At 43.7% G+C, this 20,726-nt stretch overlaps 1 protein-coding gene across 11 annotated transcripts in view; it reads right to left on the minus strand.

The window, feature by feature from the left end:
• The window catches only part of LOC134347918 (type 2 lactosamine alpha-2,3-sialyltransferase-like), a 138,402-nt gene that overhangs the window by 86,558 nt on the left and 31,118 nt on the right, over positions 1-20,726 (minus strand). Inside the window, exon 1 of one of the 11 annotated variants that reach the window (XM_063050537.1) lies at positions 16,028-16,172. The exons of 7 other annotated variants lie outside the window; for them this stretch is intronic. Coding sequence is in view for 1 of the 4 variants with exons in the window: in XM_063050542.1 (XP_062906612.1) it covers positions 15,657-15,672 (16 nt within the window). In the remaining 3 variants the exon portion in view is untranslated. Of the gene's footprint in view, positions 1-15,656; positions 15,937-16,027; positions 16,173-20,726 lie in introns of those variants that run through there. 3 more of the 11 variants (XM_063050544.1, XM_063050541.1, XM_063050542.1) reach the window with 3 other exon arrangements.

The following is a 20,726-nucleotide window of genomic DNA, read 5'->3' on the forward strand; positions in this document are numbered from 1 at the left end:
AGTTTGAAGATAAAGGGGAAACCTTTTAGGACCGAGATGTGGAAAAACTTCTTCACACAGAGAGTGGCGAATCTGTGGAATTCTCTGCCCCAGGAAACAGTTGAGGCCAGTTCATTGGCTATATTTAAGAGGGAGTTAGATATGGCCCTTGTGGCTAAAGGGGTCGGGGGTATGGAGAGAAGGCAGATACGGGGTTCTGAGTTGGATGATCAGCCATGATCATACTGAATGGCGGTGCAGGCTCGAAGGGCCAAATGGCCTACTCCTGCACCTATTTTCTATGTTTCTTTAAATTTCAGAATGGACATAGTTTTGTCAGCATGTAAGAATTGAATGAAAATCAATATATCCTTGTTTCTGCACTCCTTAATCGCAAAAAATTACCTCCAGGGTATTGACTACATTCAAAAAGGATGTTAAATATAGTACAGAAATATGTGTCTTCACATCAATTACATCCTTGTTTTCATTAGCCTATGCTTTCTCCCATAATATCCATCATGTTCTACTTTTTTCTGTGAAGACAGAGATACAGAACATTTGTTTAATGATTCTGCCCTCTTCTTATTAATACTTCTCCATAAAGGATCCATACTCATTTTAGATCATCTTTAATTTTTCACATTTCTCAAAGTTCATACAAATCTCCCTCTATATTTCTAGATGATTTTCCATTGTATTTTTATCTTACCATTTTCTTGCCCACCTTTTGCTAATTTTACAAAATTTCTTGCAAGATTCTGGCTTATCATTTTGAATAACTTTCTTCTGCCACACAGTCATTTCCCAGCACCACCCACACAAGCTTGATGAACAGACATCTGTTTACTTTTATTTGAATAAACACAAAAATTTGAGCCTTCGCAGTCTCTGGGCTAGAGGATTTCATCGCTTCAGAAATTCACAACTAAATCCATAAATGCCTCAAGATTGTTTAATATAATTTCCTGTACACAAGTATAAAGGGGACAAAATAATTGTCGGTCTGTATCTGATGCAGCACAGAAAAAGCACGATAAGATTTTAAAAAAACACAAGTATAGATACACAAGATACACAAGGAGGGGAGGAGAAGATGGCGGCGCAACGCAGTGCGCGCAGCCGCTCCGGAATGATATCGGTATTTGTTAAGTAGGTACCGTGCACAATCCTGATTTGATGGAGATGGACATGAGAAGCACGGAGGAACATCTGGAGAAACTTCTGAAATGCCGGCTTCGCTGCCACTGTGCGATTGAGAATCTCCGGAGGGAAGGCCCCAAATCCTCGGCTTTGCCTATTGCCTGTTGCCGGGGCGGGGTTGAAGCGCTCAGCAGAGATGGTGCTCAGTGCTCGGTGTCAGAGGGCTGGTCAGAGGCTCAAAGTTTTCAGACAGACTCAAGAGTCGGCTGTGGTCGGGTGCTTCCAGGGTGCTGCATTGGCAAGTTTGTGGCGCTGGAAGTTCATGGCAGGGAGAGTTTTTCTTCTTTCTACCGTCTGCGTGAGATGATGGGACTTTTGAGAGACTTTGAGACTTTTTTTTACCGTGCCCATGGTCTATTCTTTATCAAATCACGGTATTGCTTTGCACTGTTGTAACTATATGTTATAATTATGTGGTTTTTGTCAGTTTTTTTAGTCTTGGTTTGTCTTGTGTTTCTGTGATATCATTCTGGAGGAACATTGTATCATTTCTTAATGCACGCATTACTAGCTGACAATAAGAGGACTGTGTGTCCTCATAATCTAATCTAATATAGATTAAATGTGTGTTGATAAAGCGATGCCAGGCTGTACACAAGGTGGCTGACAGGAAATAACAAAATAGTGGTGGAGTTAGTGGGTGGAGGTGTTTTTTCAGCCTTATTGCTTGGGGAAAGTAACTGATTTTGAGACTGATGGTTCTGGAGTAGATACTACGCAGCGCACCGCGCCCCCCCCCCCCCGACCCCATGGCAGTGGGACAAAAATCCAATGAACAGGGTGGGTGGGATCCTTCATGATGTTACTGGCCCTTTTCCGGCACCTTGCCATATATTCGTCCTCGATGGTGGGTGGACTAGTGCCAGTAATGCACCAGTCAATTTGGGCGACCTGTTGTGAAGCCTTCCTGTCTGCAGCAGTACAGTTTCCTTATCAAGCAGTCACGCAGCTTGTCACAGTGCTCGCGATTGAATATCATAGAATGAAATGACTGTCGATGAGAAAAACCTCTTTAGAAAATAGAGGTGTTAGTGACCTTTCTGTGTAGGATGTCTCCTGAGACCATGAGAGGTTATGTGTGATGTACGGTCCCATGAGTTTGAAACTGCTTGCATTTTCCACTGCTGTACTGCCAATATAAATGGGGAGAGCTCTCTTGAAGCTGATGAACATCTCTTTTCCTGAACTGTGCCCCCGATCTTACCCTCCTCAGCTTGGGAAATCATGCTCCCAGCCTCTAGTCTGAAAAGCTACTACCCTCTGCAGTTTTTTCCCAATCCTCTGCATTGGAACCTCAGTACCAGGCAGTGATGCAACCAGTCAGAATGCTCTCAACCGGTCATAAATTTGCTAGAATCTTCAGTGATAGACCAAATAGCCTCAAAACTCTTACCACATAATCAATATTTTGAGCCCAGGATGGCTCCTCTGAGATGCTGATGCCCAGAAACGTGAAGCTTCCCACCCTTTCCCCTGCTGACCCCTCAATGAGGACCGGTGAGTGTTCTCCTAACTTCCCTTTCCTGAAGTCCACAATCAATTCCTTGGTCTTGCCGACTTTGAATGCAAAGGTGCTGCTGTGACACTACTCAACCAGCTGATCTACCTTGCTCCGGTATGTCTCCTCACCACCATCAATGATTCTGCCAACAGTGGTATCATCGGCAAATTTATAGATGACATTTGAGCTGTACTCAGCCATGGTCACGTGCTTCGGGGTAGAGCAGAGCAGCGGTCCCCAAACACGAGGCCGCAGAACATGTGAGTAAACGATAGGAGTCAGCTGCACCTTACCTCATTCCCTGTCACACACTGTTAAATTTGAACATAGGGTTGCCAACTGTCCCGTATTTGCCGGGACATCTCGTATATTGGGCTAAATTGGTTTGTCCCGTATTTCCCCTGCTAAGGTACAGCGTTCCTATGAAACCTTTCGTGCCGAAATGGCATGAAGCAAAGAAGCAAAGAAGCAATTACCATTAATTTATACCTTATATGATCTCAAGGTCACTAGTTCGAGCCCCAGCTGTGGCAGCGTGTTTGTGCCCTTGAGCAAGGCACCTAATCACACATTGCTCTAGTCTGTGCGAGGAGTGGCGTCCCACAGACTTCCAATCTGCGCCTTGTAAGGCATGAAAATGCATGTAAGGTCTGAGTCGACGTTCCCTCCCTCCCCTATATGGGAAAAATTTTTGAGCGTTCCCAGTCCCAAAAAATAACCTAACAAATCATACCAAATAACACATAAAACCGAAAATAAATAACACTAACATACAGTAAAAGCAGGAATGATATGATAAATACACAGCCTATATAAAGTAGAAATAATATATGTGCAGTATAGTCGGGAAGATGAGGGCAAAACTGATTTGTGGGGAAAAAAAAATCGGCACGTACGCACATGCGCACACAGAGCCCGCGCAAGGCTTCATGGTCATGGTAGGCTTTCCTGGGGTAAAGTAGCCCGGGATTTGACTGCTACTTTTGTCCCTTATTTGGGAGTGAGAAAGTTGGCAACCCTAACTGTAAAAGACACGTTGAGGTGAGCTTAACCCTACTTGAACACCCCCCCCCCCACTGGCCGGTCCGCAAGAATATTGTCAATATTAAACCGGTCCGCAGTGCGAAATAGTCTGGGGACCCCTGGAGTAGAGCACTGGGTTAAGTGCACATCCTTAGCGTATGCCTTCACAATTGCTCATTTTGAACCACGAGGCTTCCTCAGGAGGACTGGCATGTCCATCACTTTTCCAAAATTAGAGATTGGTAGTGAAGTACTAGTCTTGCCACGTAACTTCCCACTTAAAACTGGCAGGTTCATTAACTTATTGATTAAATTTGAGTAAATGGAGATGCATAGGATCAGGGGTGTGTCTGTCCCGGCAGTTACTACTGTTATTCTACAATGGGCTGCACTCATTGTACCACAGAGGAATTCAACACACTTCACTAAGCAGCCACAACACTCAAATAAGCCTATCCAAAAGCAGAATCTGGCTTATTGTCATTGACACATATTGTGAAATATGTGGCTTTGGAGCAGCAGTACACATTGTAACACAAAATACTGTAAATTACGATTAAGAAATGTGTTTTTTTAATAAATAGTGCAAAGAGAGAAAAACAGTCAGGTACTGTTCATGGGTTCATTGACTGTTCAGAAATCAGATGGCAGAGGAGAAGAAGCTAGTCCTAAAATGTTGAATGTGAGTCTTCAGGCTCCTGTTACTCCTCTCTGATGGTAGAAGTGAGCAGGGGGCTTGTCCTAGGTTCCGGGTGTCCTCGATACTGGAGGACATCTTTCTGAGGCATAGCTGTGCTCCTATTTCTTCTGTTCTTATTTAGTCTTTTGAAGGTGAACTTGATGCCGATAATGGAAATGGCTGAGTCTACAACCCCCTACAGTTTATTCTGACCCCTCCGTACCAGGTGGTCATCCAACCTGTTAGAATGCTCTCCTTAGTACATCTGTAGAACTTTGCTAGAGTCTTGGGTAACATACTGCATCTCTTCTAACTCTTAAGGAAATATAGCCACTGGCATACCATCTCCAGGAATATGTTGGGCCCAGGATAGATCTTCAGAGATGTTGGCACCCAGGAACTTGAAACTGCTCACCCTTTGCATTGCTGACCCCTTGAAGAGGACTAGTGTGTGTTCCTCAACTTCAACTTCCTGATACCCACTAGCAGTGCCCTATGGGCAATCTCCGCATCCTGCTTCTATAGTTCAGTCCACACAGGTATACAGCAATAAGACCTCTTGACTGTCAGTGTAGGACAACGAATTTGACTCGGTTCCTGGCACAGCAGCACGTTGTTCAGAAGGATGCACTCCAGTAACTATGAGTGCTGTAATGAATCAGTTTTCTGCAAAGCACTGCCAAGTGCAGTACCAGAATGCTAGGGGGTCTCATTAATACTCCAGTAACTTTACAGCATTAATACTGCAGTATTAGGATAATGATAACATCACATGAGAAAGAAATCATTGCCGTCCTACTCCATCTTTTCCATTCCACACATTCCACAGCAATCTGCAAACACTTCCAGCAGATGTTGGGCTCTCAACCTCAGCAAGCAGTAAATGGTTGGAAACTGATATTTAAAATAGACGGCAGCTAAACAATAAATGTTTCTTCCTAACAATTTCTCACTCTTGCCAGAAGCAGACTCTGTCAACAACGTGCAAGATGTTGCCCAGAGACCCCAGATCCTGCACTTTTCTGCAAACAATCTCATCTTCTGGAGACAGTCTGGGCACATTGTTAAATACAAGTCCCAGGGATCTGTACTTACGACAGCAGATCTAGTCTCTGGGGAATTCACAACCTTGTCTCCCAACCTCCGTTTCAAACTTGGAAAATAAAAGCTACATACCTTGGCGGCACAGTCACACACTCAGAATTGCTGCCTCCTCATGTTCCACAGGTCCATGCTTGATCCAAGCCCAAATACTGTACTGTATTTATATTACAATTCCCATTCCTGTTCTGACATGATTGATTAAGGCCTCCTCTTGTGCCACGATGAGGACACCCTGATTGTGACTCAAGAGGCGAAAGTTAAAATAGATGAGGGATTGACAATGCCAATCAGGGACAGTATCACAGCTGTACAAAGGAAGGACATTGTGGAGGGGGTCATCTGCTAAATCAGTGTGAGTGGAAGTCAGAGACAGACAGGGAGCAATCACTCCACTGGGAGTAAATTATAGGCCCCCACAATGGTAACAGGAACACGAAGGAACAGATCAGTAGGCAGATTTTGGAAAGGTGTAAAAATGACAGGGTCTTATCACAGGTGACTTCAATTTCCCTAACATCGATAGGTACATCCTTCGTGGAAGTGGTTTAGATGCGGCAGAAGGATACCTTACAAAATATGTCGACAGGACAGCTACAGGAGAATCCATACTGGATTTGGTACTAAATAATGATCAGATGTAAAATCTCTCGGTGGGTGAGCATTTCAGAGATAGTGACCATACTCCCTGACCTGTGGCATTGCCTTGAACAAGGATAGGAGCATAATGCACAGGAAAGCATCTAATTGAGGGAGGGCTAATTATGTTGCTACTAGGCTGGAAGTTTGGAGCTCTGCATCATTGCAAAGTGCTTTGAGAGACTGGTTCTATCACATCTGAAATCCTGTCTGCCCACTACTCTGGAACAGTTGAGGCCAGTTCATTGGCTATATTTAAGAGGGAGTTAGATATGGCCCTTGTGGCTAAAGGGATCAGGGGGTATGGAGAAAAGGCTGGTACAGGGTTCTGAGTTGCATGATCAGCCATGATCATACTGAATGGCGGTGCAGGCTCAAAGGGCCAAATGGCCTACTCCTGCACCTATTTTCTATGTTTCTATGTTTCTATGACCCCCATCAATTTGCCTATCGCACCAACAGGTCAACAGAGGACGCCATCTCCACGGCACTTCACTCTGCCCTGACCCACTTGGACAGCCCCAACTCGTCAGAATGCTGTTCGTTGACTTTAGTTCAGCATTCAATATTGTGATCCCCTCCAAGCTGATCACCAAACTTCACCAGCTTGGTATCAGCTCATCCCTCTGCAATTGGACCTTGGACTTTCTGACTAACAGACCCCAATCAGTTAAGTTAGACAACCTCTCCTCCTCCACCCTCACCCTGAACACCGGCGTGCCTCAAGGCTGTGTGCTGAGCCCTCTTCTGTACTCCCTTTCCACCTATGACTGCGTTCCTGTACATGGTTCTAACTCCATAATCAAGTTCGCAGACGACACCACGGTGGTTGGCCTGATCAGAGGGGATGACGAGACGGCCTGCAGAGACGAGGTCCAGCAGCTGGCTGTGTGGTGTGCCGACAACAACTGGCCCTTAACACCCAGAAGACCAAGGAGGTCATTGTGGACTTCAGGCATGCTAGGAGCCACACTCACGTCCCCATCTACATCAACGGAGCTGTAGTGGAGCGTGTATCAAGCTTCAAATTCCTTAGTGTCCACACTTCCGAGGATCTCACCTGGTCCCTGAACTCCTCCATCCTGATCAAAAAGGCGCAACAGGGCCTTTATTTCCTGTGGAGCATCAAGAAAGCTCACCTCTGTCCCAGGATACTGACGGACTTTTACCGCTGTACCATTGAGAGCATACTCACCAACTGCATCTCAGTGTGGTATGGCAATTGTCCCGTATCAGACCGCAAAGCACTGCAGCGTGTGGTGAAAACTGCCCAACGGATTATTGGCACCCAATTGCCCACCATTGAGAACATCTACCATAAACGCTGCCTGGGCAGGGCGAAAAGCATCATCAAGGATGCATCTCACCCTAACCATGGACTTTTTACTCTCCTCCCATCCGGTAGGCGCGACAGGAGCCTCCGCTCCCGCACCAGCAGGCTCAGGAAGAGCTTCTTCCCTGAGGCTGTGACCCTGCTGAACCTCACATCACAGCGCTAAGCAGTATTGGACCCCTATTGGACTGTCTCAGTAGGGTGAAGGAACCATGGTTGAAAAGAGAGGTGGGAAATTTAGTCAAGAGGAGGAAGCATACTCAAGGTTTAGGAAGCAAAGATCAGAAAGGGCACTGGAAAGTAATAAGGCGGGAGGGAGCTTAAGTGATTTAGGAGCAATAGAATGGGACATGAGAAGGCCTTGATGAGGAGGATCGAAGAAAACACCAAGGCAGTCTAAATGTACGTTAAGACAATAGAGTGACTAGAGTGAGAGGAAGACTAATAAGTGATAAAAGAGGAAGCATGTCTGAAGACAGAGGAGTTTGGGAGGTCCTCAATGAATACTTGATGAATATGGGAGTTTTGAAAAACATTAGGATAGACAGCTCCCCAGGGCTGAATGGGATATACGCCCAGGTTACAATGGGAAGCGAGGGAAGATTTTGCTGTACCATTGGTGACGATTTTTGCATCCTAATTGTCCAGTTGAGTACCTGAAGATTGGAGGATAGCAAATGTTCCAGAAATGTAATAGCATTAACACTGAGAATTATAAGCCAGTGGTGGGCAAATTATTGGGAGTATTTTTAGTAACAGAATTGACAAGCATTTGGAGAAGCATTGTTTGATTAGGAATAGGCAGTACAGCTCTGAGAGGGGCAAGTCGTGCCTCACAAGCCTGACTGACTTTTTCAAGGAAGTGACAAAACGAATTGATGAAAGCACAGGAGTGGATGGAGTGTATTGGATATTAATAAGGAGGTTGATAAGATTCTCCACAGTAGGCTCAATGCCGGAAGGCACACAATTCAGAGAAACTTGTGTGTATTCAGAATTGGCTTGCCCACAGAAGGCAGAGGTGATAATCGATGGAGTGCATTTTTTCGCTGGAGATCATTGACTACTGGATCTGTTCTGGGACCCCTGCTGTTTATAATTTTCATTAGTGACTTAGATGAGGGAGTGGAAGGGTAGGCTAGTAAGTCTGCAGCTGACACGGCAGTTGGGGCAGCTGTGAATAGTGCAGAAGGTTGTCATAGGTTACAATAAGACATGGATAGGATGCAGAGTTGGGACTGAGAAGTGGCAGATGGAGTTCAACACAGAAAAATGTCGAGTTTTCACTTTGAAAGATTAAGGTTGAAGGCAGAATACAGGGTTAGTGGCAGAATTCTTAGTGTGAAGGAATAAAGGGATCAAAGGTATCTTATGGTCCATTGCCATATATCCCTCAAGGTTGCCACGCAAGTTGATAAGGTAATTAAGACATATGGTGTGTTGGCCTTCAATAGTCAAGGGATTCAGTTCAAGAGCCGTGAGGTAATATTGCAACTCTATAAAATTCTGGTCCGACCACACTTGCAGCATTGCGTTCAGTTCTGGTCTCTTCGTTATATAGAAGCTTTAGAGAAGGTATTAAGAAGATTTACCAGGATGCTACCTAGATTAGAAAGCATGTCTTATGAGGAAAGGCTGAGCAAGCCTTGAGAGGGCTTTTCTCTCTGGAGCGAAGAAGAATGAGAGGTGATTTGATAGGTGTATAAAATGATAAAAGGCATAGACAGAGTGGAGACCATAAGACTATAAGACCATAAGACAAAGGAGCAGAAGTAGGCCATTCGGCCCATTGAGTCTGCTCTGCCATTTTATTATGAGCTGATCCATTTTATCCTATTTAGTCCCACTGCCCCGCCTCCTCACCATAACCTTTGATGCCCTGGCTACTCAGATACCTATCAATCTCTGCCTTAAATACACCCAATGACTTGGCCTCCACTGCTGCCCGTGGCAACAAATTCCATAGATTCACCACCCTCTGACTAAAAAAATGTTTTCGCATTTCTGTTCTGAAAGGGCGCCCTTCAATCCTGAAGTCATGCCCTCTCGTACTAGACTCCCCCATCATGGGAAACAACTTTGCCACATCCACTCTGTCCATGCCTTTCAACATTCGAAATGTTTCTATGAGGTCTCCCCTCATTCTTCTGAACTCCAAGGAATACAGTCCAAGAGCGGACAAACGTTCCTCATATGTTAACCCTCTCATTCCCGGAATCATTCTAGTGAATCTTCTCTGTACCCTCTCCAACATCAGCACATCCTTTCTTAAATAAGGAGACCAAAACTGCCCACAGTACTCCAAGTGAGGTCTCACCAGCGCCTCACAGAGCCTCAACATCACATCCCTGCTCCTATACTCTATTCCTCTAGAAATGAATGCCAACATTGCATTCGCCTTCTTCACTACTGACTCAACCTGGAGATTAACTTTAAGGGTATCTGTACGAGAACTCCCAAGTCGCGTTGCATCTCAGAACTTTGAATTCTTTCCCCATTTAAATAATAGTCTGCCCGTTTATTTTTTCTGCCAAAGTGCATAACCATACACTTTCCAACATTGTACTTCATTTGCCACTTCTCTGCCCATTCTTCCAATCTATCCAAGTCTCTCTGCAGACTCTCAGTTTCCTCAGCACTACCGGCCCCTCACCTATCTTCGTATCATCAGCAAACTTAGCCACAAAGTCATCTATTCCATAATCCAAATCGTTGATGTACAATGTAAAAAGAAGCGGCCCCAACACTGATCCCTGTGGAACAGCACTGGTAACCGGCAGCCAACCAGAATAGGATCCCTTTATTCCCACTCTCTGTTTCCTGCCAATCAGCCAACGCTCTATCCACGTATGTAACTTTCCTGTAATTCCATGGGCTCTTATCTTGTTAAGTAGCCTCATGTGTGGCACCTTGTCAAAGGCCTTCTGAAAATCCAAATATACAACATTCACTGCATCTCCCTTGTCTAGCCTACTGGTAATTTCCTCAAAAAATTATAATAGGTTTGTCAGGCAGGATTTTCCTTTAAGGAATCCATGCTGAGTTCTGCCTATCACAGATTGAGCAAGAACCTTTTTCTCAAGGCAGCAATAACTAATACAAGAGAACATACTTTTAAGGTGGTTAGAGGAAAGCAGAGGGGATTTTAGAGGTAGTTCTTTTCTTTACACACAGAGAATGGTATGAGCATGAAACACACTGCCGGGGTGATAGTAAAATCAGAAACATTAGAGATATTTAATAGGGTCTTAAAAGGCATATGAAAGAAAATGGAGGGCTATGTGGGAAGGAAGGGATAGATTGATCTTGCTGTAGGTTAAAAGGTCTACACAACAGCATGGGCTGAAGAACCTGTACTGTGCTGTACTCTAAAGTCATAGAGCACTAGAGCACAGAAACAAATTCTTCAACCCAGCTTGTCCATGCCAAACTGCTATCCTCCAAAGATCCATTGACCCACACCTGGACCATAGCCCTTCTGAGATCACCACCCTGGAGATCCTTAGTACCTACCTCCCTGAACTCACTTTGTAGGACCTCATCGCCCTTCCAGCCTATGTCACTGGCACCAACATGGATCACAACCTCTGGCTGCTCACACGCCCCCTTAAAGAATGCTATGGTCTTGATCCAAGATATCCCTGACCCTGGTACCTTGGAGGCAACATACTATCTGGGAATCTTGTTCTTGTCCACAGAACTTCTTGTCTGTTTTCCTAACCAATTAATCCCTATCACCACTGCTCACCTCTTCTTCACCCTTCCCTTCTGGGTCACAGAACCAGATACAGTGCCAGCAACCTGGCTGCTGTGGTTTTTCTCCGCTGGATCGTCTCTGCCCCTCCTCGAGTATCCAAAACAACATACTATTTTTATACTGTAAGTATCCACAACAATATACACTGTTCTATGCTCCTTAATTGTAATGGCAATATTATTTATAGCAGCAGACAGCAGTCATCAGCTAAAGTTAAAGGTGATAACTTTTCTACCTTCACCTTCAAATACTGTACATTTAACTTACGACTCTTTAAATATGAAACCTTTGAAAATACACTGTTACAGATGATACATTTCTGGTCACAGATTGACTTCTTTATTGAGTTATAGTACAATTTTGTGGATACTCATGATGAAGCCCAGTTACCAGGGCCATCCTCTACTTCTGTAAACCACAAACGGACTTTTTAAATTAATATTTGTACTTTTAAAAGTGCAATACAACTTTCAATATTTCAGCCATAGAAATATGATACTGGCTGACCTTGCAGTTTGACTGAAAGTATTTAGAGTAAACATTTTACAGTCATGGAGTTGTACAGTAAGACAGCACGCCATTCAGCCTAATTTCTCCCCACCGATCAAGATGTCTTTCCAAGCTACTCCCACCTGCCCATACTCCTCTAAACCTTTTCTATCTAGGTATCTGTCTAAATGTATTCTAAATATCGCAATTGTATCCATCACTGCAGCTTCTTTTAGCTATTTGTTCCATACACCCACCGCCATGTGTGAAGTAGCTTCTCGGGTACCTTTAAAATCGTTACCCTCCCTCCTTAAACCTGTGCCCTCCAGTTTTAGACTCCCCTACTCTTGGGGGATGGGAGAAGACAATAAATGGAGAGCAGGGTTATTAACAACGTTGGTAAACAGAGATACTGTATCTAGAGTCCAAGCACATGATCAAACAGGTTGTTAGGACAGTAAAGAAGGCTTTTGGGTATATTTGCCTTTATTAGTCAAGACATTGAGTTCAAGAGCTAGAAAGTTACATTGCAGTTCAAGACACTGAGTTCAAGAACTAGGAAGTTACGTTGCAACTTTATAAAATGCTGATTAAGCAACATTTAGAGTATTGCATTCAGTTCCAGACACTTTAATCACAGGAAGTAGTGGAGGCTTTGGAGAGTGCAGAGGAAGTTTACTATGATGTTGCCTGGTTTAGAGCATATCCTATGAGAAGAGGTTGGAAAAGCTGTTTTCTCTAGAATGTCAGAAGCTGAGGGAAAATTTGAGAGAATCTTATAAAAATTATGCAAGACAGCCAGTAACTTTTTCCCAGCACTAAGATGTCCAGTGTATTTAAGGTGAAAGGGGAAAGTACAAGAGGTATGCAAAGTAACCATTTTCTAAAAAAAAAATAGTGGTGGAGGCCCAGTAATGCCAGCAGTGGTAACCATATATCAATTACAGCACGGAAACAGGCCATCTCAGCCCTTCTAGTCCGTGCCGAACTCTTACTCTATCCTAGTCCCACTGACCTGCACTCAGCCCATAACCTTCCATTCCTTTCCTGTCCAAATATCTATCCAATTTAACTTTAAACAACAACATAGAACCTGCCTCAACTACTTCTGCTGGAAGTTCATGCCACACAGCTACCACTCTCTGAGTAAAGAAGTTCCCCCTCATGTTACCCCTAAACTTTTGTCCTCTAACTCTCAACCCATGTCCTCTTGTTTGAATCTTCCCCACTCTCAATGGAAAAAGTCTAACCACGTCAACTCTATCAATCCCCCTCATAATTTTAAACACCTCTATCAAGTACCCCCTCAACCTTCTACGCTCCAAAGAATAAAGACCTAACTTGTTCAACCTTTCTCTGTAACTTAGGGGATGAAACCCAGGCAACATTTTAGTAAACCTCCTCTGTACTCTCTCAATTTTATTGACATCTTTCCTATAATTCGGTGACCAGAACTGTACAGAATACTCCAGTTTTGGCCTTACCAATGCCTTATACAAATTCAACATTACATCCCAACTCCCATACTCAATGCTCTGATTAATAAAGGCCAGCAAACCAAAAGCTTTCTTCACCACCCTATCCACATGAGATTCCACCTTCAGGGAACTATGCACCATTATTCCTAGATCCCTCTGTTCTACAGCATTCCTCAATGCCCTACCATTTACCAGGTATGTCCTATTTTGATTAGTCCTACCAAAATGTAGCACCTCACATTTTTCAGCATTAAACTCCAACTGCCATCTTGCAGCCCATTCTTCTAACTGTCCTAAACCCCTCTGCAAGCTTTGAAAACCTACCTCATAACCCACAACTCCACCTACCTTAGTTTCATCTGCATACTTACTAATCCAATTTACCACCCCATCATCCAGATCATTAATATATATTACAAACAACATTGGACCCAGTACAGATCCCTGAGGCACACCACTACACACCGTCCTAAAATCTGACACACAGTTATCCACCACTACTCTCTGGCATCTCCCATCTAGCCATTGCTGAATCTATTTTACTACTTCCATATTAATGCCTAACAATTGAACCTTCCTAACTAACCTTCCGTGTGGAAACTTGTCAAAGGCCTTACTGAAGTCCATATAGACAACATCCACAGTTTTACCCTCAACTTTCTTAGTAACCTCATCAAAAAATTCAATAAGATTTGTCAAACATGACCTTCCACACACAAATCCATGTTGACTGTTCCTAATTAGACCCTGTCTATCCAGATAATTATATATATCTCTAAGAATCAATTTACCTACCACTGACGTCAAACTCACAGGCCGATAATTGCCAGGTTTATTCTTAGAACCCTTTTTAAACAATGGAACCACATGAGCAATATGTCAATCCTCCGGCACCATCCCCGTTTCTAATGACATTTGAAATATTTCTGTCAGAGCCCCTGCTATTTCTACACTAACTTCCCTCAAAAGAAACAGAAGGGGAGGGGAGCCCAGCGGGTGGTGAGCAGGCAAGGAGTTACAGTGAGAGGGACAGAGGGAGAAAAAAAGAGAGAACAAAGGAGGGGAAATTAATTAATTAATTAATAAGGGATGGGGTGTGAAGGGGAGGTGGGGCATTAACAGAAGTTAGAGAAATCAATGTTCATGCCATCAGGTTGGAGGCTACCCAGACAGAATATAAGGTGTTGTTCCTCCAACCTGAGTGTGGCTTCATCTTTACAGTAGAGGAGGCCAGGGATAGACATGTCAGAATGCGAATGGGATGTGGAATTAAAATGTGTGGCCATTGGGAGATCCTGCTTTCTCTGGAGGACAGAGCGTAGGTGTTCAGCGAAACGATCTCCCAGTCTGCGTCAGGTCTCACCAATATATAGAAGGCCACATCGGGAACACCAGACGCAGTATATCACCACAGCTGACTCACAGGTGAAGTGTCGCCTCACCTGGAAGGACTGCCTGAGGCCCTGAATGGTAGTGAGAGAGGAAGTGTAAGGGCATGTGTAGCACTTGTTCCGCTTACAAGGAAAAGTGCCGGGAGGGAGATCAGTGGGAAGGGATGGGGGGACGAATGGACAAGGGAGTTGTATAGGGAGCGATCTTTGCGGAAAGCATGGGGGTTGGGAGGGAAAGATGTGCTTAGTGGTGGGATCCCATTGGAGGAGGCAGAAGTTATGGAGAATTATATGTTGGACCCAGAGGCTGGTGGGACAAGGGGAACTCTATTCCTAGTGGGGTGGCGGGAGGATGGGGTGAGAGCAGATGGGAGGATGGGGTGAGATTAGATTAATTAGGGGTCATTGATTTAACTCGCTCAGCACAAGATAGTGGGCCAGAGGGCTCCTCCTGTGTTGGTACAGTTCTATGTTTTATTACTGTATAGTATTTTCCCTGGAGTAAAAAAGGCTGAGGGATTGACATGATAGGTACATAAAATTACCAGAGGCATAGATAGGGTAGATAGTCAGGGTCTGTTTTCCACAATGGGGGCATCTTAAACTAGAGGCTACAGGTTTAAGGGGGAGAGGTTTTGACAGGGATCTGAGGTGTAAATTTTCTGACACGAAGAGTATTCGGTGCCTGAAATGAGCTGCCAGAGGGAGTGCAAGCACATGTGTCCCTGTAAGAGCAAGGCAGAGAGGGAAATGGAATAAATGCAGGCAAACGGGATTAATATAGACAGGCTTGCCGGTCGGCATAGACGTAAGTGGGCACGAGGCCCTGTTTCCGTTTATAATAAATTATGACTGCAAGATCCTATTCCTGGACCTCCCCACCTCAAAAAAATTACTGCCTCAGATTAAAGAAAACTGAAAGTAGTCTCAAAGATTGTTAGAAAAAGATCGCAGGTCAACATTCCAAAGACGGTATTCAGCAACAAAAATAAAACAGTTAAGGAAAAATAAAGACAATACCGTTATAAAAAGAACTTACAAGTCTACTTCAAAATGAGTGGAAAATAAGTTGAAGAAATGCACCTTGCAAATTGGCCATTTACTGACCAATTAAAATTACTGTATGCTGCCGTACCAAACGTAAATGCGCAAAACAAGCAGGATTTCACTATTTATTCTCTGCCTGCGTTGTCTCAATCTCGAAACTCCCACCACGGTTCCAGAAGGCGAAGGTTTTCTGCAGACGAAATTGCGGCCCTTGATTTCACCAAGACGACAAATAAGCAGCCACCAAAGTCGGTACTTTTGGTTAAAAACTACCCAAAAATCTGTGTAAATGGTGGAGAAAAGCAACGTTGTGCTTTGCTTACAAACTTCTCGTTTTCTTTTCCAAAAAGCGCGAGTTTATACAAACAATTTTTTTTTAAACTTTAACAAATTAAAATCGTATTTACCTTATCGTTATTTCCTATAAGCTCTTAATTTCATCACCCACGAAAACAAGTGTTTCTGATCAACCATTTCTAACTGGTCTTCTGAAGTCTTTAGCGGTGAAAACCGATGATAGGAGATAACAAATCCCAAGTGTTAAAGGGCTCATACCTACCCAAATAATGTTGCCGACAAAAAAAAATTGTGTACTTCAATGCAAAGTTCAGCGACTTGCACGACTATGATGTTTGCTGCCAGGAATTCTAAAGTTGCGAAAAACTCTAAATTTGCCTTTTTTTTATTCGTAGGATTCCATCCATGCCACCCTTTATGCTCCGATTAACCCTTTCCCGCCCGTTCTTAAATGACTCCGGGTTTTTAGCTTCACTGCCAGCTGGTTCTATATATTGATCTTAAAATATATTATTTCCTCGAATTTACGTTCAGTTACTTTTAAACCTGTGTTTAATTCCTTAGGTAGTTTTACTTTAAGGTTGGTGGGTACGACGACCTTAAAAGATTGTGTCATGTGGCTATATCACGTTACATTTTTGAGCTACATTTGTCCTTTAGTTACTTAACTGACTGCCGTGTACGTAGTGTAGGTTCATGCGATAAATAATTGAGAACAGAGTTCAAGACACCCACAAATTTATATCGAAACAGTTATCCAGATCTACGACCGTTTAATCTGATGTAACTCTGTACCTTTAATAATCTGGAGTGACTCCTTTACATTGTAACTAAAGTGCGTGAAACCCCAGTCTTTTACTCTAATAGTGAGAATGATCCACGTGCTTTTATCTGAAAAGTCTCTAAAATTTGAATTATGGTTTGTTTTAGTGTACTCTCACCAGAATTGCACACACGTCGGTGGTACTGGTCTAGCACACAGGATTCACGGCTTTTGATTTCAGACATGATATTGATCGGCTGTGGTAAGGGGAAATTTAAATTCATGTCATTAAACAAAGAAGGATCCTTCTTTCTTTATAGTTATATCAACAACAACGATTATGAAACTATCCGATTAGGGTCCTGATGAAGGGTCTCGGCCCGAAACGTCGACTGTACTTTTTTCCGTAGATGCTGCCTGGCCCGCTGAGTTCCTCCAGCATTTTGTGTGTGTGTTGTTTGGGTTTCCAGCATCTGCAGATTTTCTTTTGTTTGTTAATGTTGGCGCTGGAATGTGTAGCGACACCTGTGGGCTGCACGTAAAACGTTTGTATTCGCCAAGTAGAAGAGTCAGCTAAAAGCCCTATAATACCGAGGGTTTCGTATCTTCTGTCATCCAGTTTGCTGCTTAGCGGACAAATCTTTGGCCATATCTTAATCCTCCCCTGTCCACGTATTTTAACCATTGCAATTGTACCTATCTCTATCACATTCTCGTGCAGCTTGTTCCACATAACACATCCTCTGTGTGAAAAAACTTGCTTTTCAAATCCCCTTTAGATCTTTCCCATCAGTTTAAACCAATACTATCTAGATTTAGAATTCCCTCCCCCAGTAAAAGACTATGTACTGTATCTATACTCCTCATAATTTTATAAATCTCTATATGGAAGATACTGTACTCCAAAAAGTTCTGGATACAGCCCAGTCCATCCCTTCCCACCATTGAGCACATTCACACAAAATGCTGTCACAGGAAAGCAGCATCCATCAAATGGGACCCCCCCCCCCCACCACCACCACCACCCAGGACATGCTGTCTTCTCGCTGCTGCCATCAGGAAGGTACAAGAGTCTGAGGACACAGAGGTTCATGAATGGTTACTATCCCTCAACTATCAGGCTCTTGAACCAGTGGGGATAACATCACTCAACTTCACTTGCCCCATCATTGAAATGTTCCCACAACCTGTGGACTCACTTTCAAGGACTCTTCGTCTCATGTTCTCAATATTTATTGCTTAGTTATTTATTATTGTGTTTTTTTTGTTTTTTGTATTTGCTCAGTTTGTTGTCTTTTGCACACTGGTTGAACCCCCAAAGTGGTGCAGTATTTCATTGATTCTATTATGATAATTGTTCTATTGTGGATTTATTTAGTATACTTGCAAGAAAATGAATCTCAGTTGTATAATGTGACACATACTGTACGTACTTTGATAATAGATTTACTTTGAACTTCAGCCTCCTTCACTCCAGGGGAAACAGTCCGAGCCTAGCAAACCTCTCCTTATAACACAAGTCCTCCTGTTCAGGCAACTTCATTGTGAATCTTCTCCATACCATCTCTAGTTAAAGCACATTCTTCCTATAGTATGACTATCAGAGCCCCTGAGTTTTTCTGTTGAAGAACACTCCATAGGGCCCTGCCGTTCACTGTGTATATCCTATTAAAACATATCACTTCACACTTATCTGAGTTAAATTCCACATGTCTACTTTCCCAGTTGATCAAGTTCTCTGCCCATTGTAGGACACCTAGCACTGGTCCCTGCAGCACAATGCTGGTTACAGGCCTCCAATCTAAAAAAAACCCTCTGCTACCCTCTAATTCCTTCTACAAAGCTTATTCTGTGCCCAGACTGGCTAGCTGACTCTCGATCCTATGCAATATCATCTTCCAAGACTAGTCAACCAAGACCTTGCTAAAATCTAAGCAACACACATGAAGACTCTGTGAGGCATGATATCCCACCCACAATGTTCACATTCATGAGAATGCTGGGTCCTGTTTAACAAGAACTCTCTTAAAAAGTTTAGTCAGAGACAAGAGCATGCTATTGTGTGCTTCAGCTATAGGAGGAAAAATATCAAGACAGTAATAGTTATAGTGATTTCAGAAGATATTTTAGTGGTTGCAGATATGATTCTAGGATAAAATAGGATTCTAGGATAAAATAGGATTCTAGGATAGGATGGATGTGGTTCTAAGATATTTTAGCAGTTGCAGATATGATCCTGGACTCCCTGGTAAATTTCAGACATGGTTGTACCAACGTGGTCTTCCACCAAGGCTGCTCTGGCTTTTCTCGGTATATGAGTTCCCCATGACCACTGTAGAAGGCATCAAGAGGAAAGTCAACGTGCACCTGCCGAGGTGGCTGGAGATCCCCCCAAGTTTTTCTTCAGTGGGGCTCTACATAAGATCAGGCCGGCTGCGGCTCCCGTTGACATCGGTAAGTGGGGGAGTTCAAGGTGCAAAGTTTAGAGTTGTGTTAACACTGAGAGGCTCCGATGACAAGCTAGTAAAACAAGTAGGGTCACAACAAGATTGGGTCAAAAGTGGGCCACAAATTCGGCCACAAACCAGGCCATGCGTGGGACAGTAAGGCAGAACCCAAGCTGCAAAAATAGGGGACAAGCTCTCCTCTACAATCACTCTGAGCACCGGTGCCCCACAAGGCTGTGTACTCAGAACCCTGCTGTACTCACTGTACACCCATGATTGTGTAGCCAAGTTTCCATCAAACTCAATATATAAGTTTGCTGATGACACAACAATTGTAGGCCGTATCTCAGGTAATGATGAGTTTGAGTACAGAGAGGAAATTAAGAACCTGGTGGCATGGTGCAAAGACAATAACCTATCCCTCAACGTCAGCAAGACGAAGGAATTGGTTGTTGACTTCAGAAGGAGTAGCAGACCGCACGACCCAATTTACATCGGTGGTGCGCAAGTGGAACAGGTCAAAAGCTTTAAGTTCCTCGGGGTCAATATCACAAATGACCTGACTTGGTCCAACCAAGCAGAGTTCACTGCCAAGAAGGCCCACCAGCGCCTTTACTTCCTGAGAAAACTAAAGAAATTTGGCCTGTCCCCTAAAACCCTCACTAATTTTTATAGATGCACTGTAGAAGGCATTCTTCTAGGGTGCATCGCAACCTGGTATGGAAGTTGTCCTGTCCAAGACTGAAAGAAGCTGCAGAAGATCATGAACACGGCGCAGCACATCACACAAACCAATCTTCCGTCCTTGGACTCACTTTACACTGCACGCTGTCGGAGCAGTGCTGCCAGCGTAATAAAGGACACGACCCACCCAGCCAACACACTTTTTGTCCCTCTTCCCTCCGGGAGAAGGCTCAGGAGCTTGAAGACTCGTATGGCCAGATTTGGGAACAGCTTCTTTCCAACTGTGATAAGACTGCTGAAAGGATCCTGACCCGGATCTGGGCCGTACCCTCCAAAGATCCGGACCTGCCTCTCGGTTTTTTTTTGCACTACCTTACTTTCCATTGTTCTATTTTCTGTTTATGATTTATAATTTAAATGTTTATATTTTCTAATTTTTACTATTTTTAATATTTTTAATATTTAATATTTGTAATCCAGGGAGTGGGAAGCGCAGAATCAAATATCACTGCAATGATTGTACATTCTAGTATCAATTGTTTGGCGACAATAAAGTATAAAGTATAAGGCCTCGGTTCTGCACACTTCCAACGACAGGGGAATGCGAGTGCCAGGGATAGGCGAGACATGGTCCAGGCAGAGGTACGGAATCGCAAGGATGAAAGGTAGTTATTGAAAGCAGTGGAGTTGGGGTCACAGTGCATCTGGACAAAATGGAATCTTCCCAAGTGCAAGGTGATTTGGGCAGAGCTTTGGAGACTGGAGCCCTTCCACATTTCTTTCCTCCTCCAGCCCATCTATCACACTCTCCCTACACCATCACAGCTGCACATATGCGGTCTGAGAGAGGACTGTAACTGCAAGCTTTACGGTCAACGGGGTTCACTGACACACATTCTGTCAGGATACAGAACA

This window comes from Mobula hypostoma, chromosome 6 (genome assembly GCF_963921235.1).
Source record: "Mobula hypostoma chromosome 6, sMobHyp1.1, whole genome shotgun sequence".
Classification (NCBI taxonomy): Eukaryota; Metazoa; Chordata; class Chondrichthyes; order Myliobatiformes; family Myliobatidae; genus Mobula; species Mobula hypostoma.